Raw genomic sequence first — 1041 nt, 5'->3', positions numbered from 1 at the left:
GGGGGGGTAACGCCTCGCATCAGCCTCAAATCAGAGCAGCTGGAAAGATGGGGAAACCGCGGGGAGGAAATCCTTTTCACTTGTGTCTCCGCGTGGCAAAGGGGGAGGTGGTGGCGCTCCCCGCTCCAGTCTCTGCGTCCCTCGCATCAGCCTCAAATCAGAGCAGCTGGAAAGATGGGGAAACCGCGGGGAGGAAATCCTTTTCACTTGTGTCTCCGCGTGGCAAAGGGGGAGGTGGTGGCGCTCCCCGCTCCAGTCTCTGCGTCCGCGGGGCGCGGGGCATTTCGGGTGTCCGACACAAACGGTGCCGGAGCCGGCGGGAGAGGCAGGGCTGCCCAGCGCTGCCCCGGCTCGTCCTTCGGGATGCTGCCGGGGGACACGGCAGCTCCTGTCCGTCCCTCTCCCCACGCTGCCCGGCCCCATCTGCCTTTTCCTCCCGTTCCGGCTGACGGTTCCTGCGAGGGGACCTGACATCGCAACCGGGCATCTGGGCAGCTGGAGGGGAAGGGCCGGGAAGGCTGCGGGGCTCCCGCACCCGGCCCTGAGCACCCCTGGGCCGGGGAGGGCGCGGGTACCTGCGCCGGCCCCTCGGGGCTCCCTGCTGCCCCTCAACTCGGCTCTCCGCTCTCTCCTTTCTGTGCCAGGCGCATGTTCCCCACCTTCCAGGTGAAGATATTCGGGATGGACCCCATGGCTGACTACATGCTCCTCATGGATTTCGTCCCCGTGGACGACAAGCGATACCGGCAAGTAACACCCTGCTCGCCCCGCGGTGCTCGGCGCTGGCGGGTCGCTGCCCGCCCCCTGCCCTCCCGGGGCTCGGGGGTGCGCCCCTGGACCCGACACGTGTCGGTGCGAGACGAGGGGAGGAGGAGACGCGGGATGCGGCTGCCCTGGGGTCCGTTTCACACCGTTGCAACGAGTCTGGGGCCGGGAGCGGCGCGGCTGCGCGGGGCGCGGACTCGCAGGGCCCCCCTCGGCTTTCGCACACCGCCCGCAGCGGCCGGGGCCCGACCGGCGCGGGGCGGGGAGGAGGGACGG

General features: G+C 70.1%; 1 protein-coding gene across 1 annotated transcript in view; it reads left to right on the top strand.

Moving 5' to 3' along the window:
• The first annotated feature begins 648 nt into the window (after window positions 1-648).
• TBX1 (T-box 1) overlaps window positions 649-1041 on the top strand; it is a 5562-nt gene continuing 5169 nt past the window's right edge. The window contains 1 exon segment of the mRNA XM_009274379.2: window positions 649-746. Coding sequence (XP_009272654.2) covers window positions 649-746 — 98 coding nt within the window.

The sequence above is a fragment of the Aptenodytes forsteri genome, unplaced genomic scaffold (genome assembly GCF_000699145.1).
Source record: "Aptenodytes forsteri isolate BGI_AS27 unplaced genomic scaffold, ASM69914v1 Scaffold79, whole genome shotgun sequence".
NCBI lineage: Eukaryota > Metazoa > Chordata > Aves > Sphenisciformes > Spheniscidae > Aptenodytes > Aptenodytes forsteri.
This window is presented reverse-complemented; position numbering and strand designations above follow the sequence as displayed.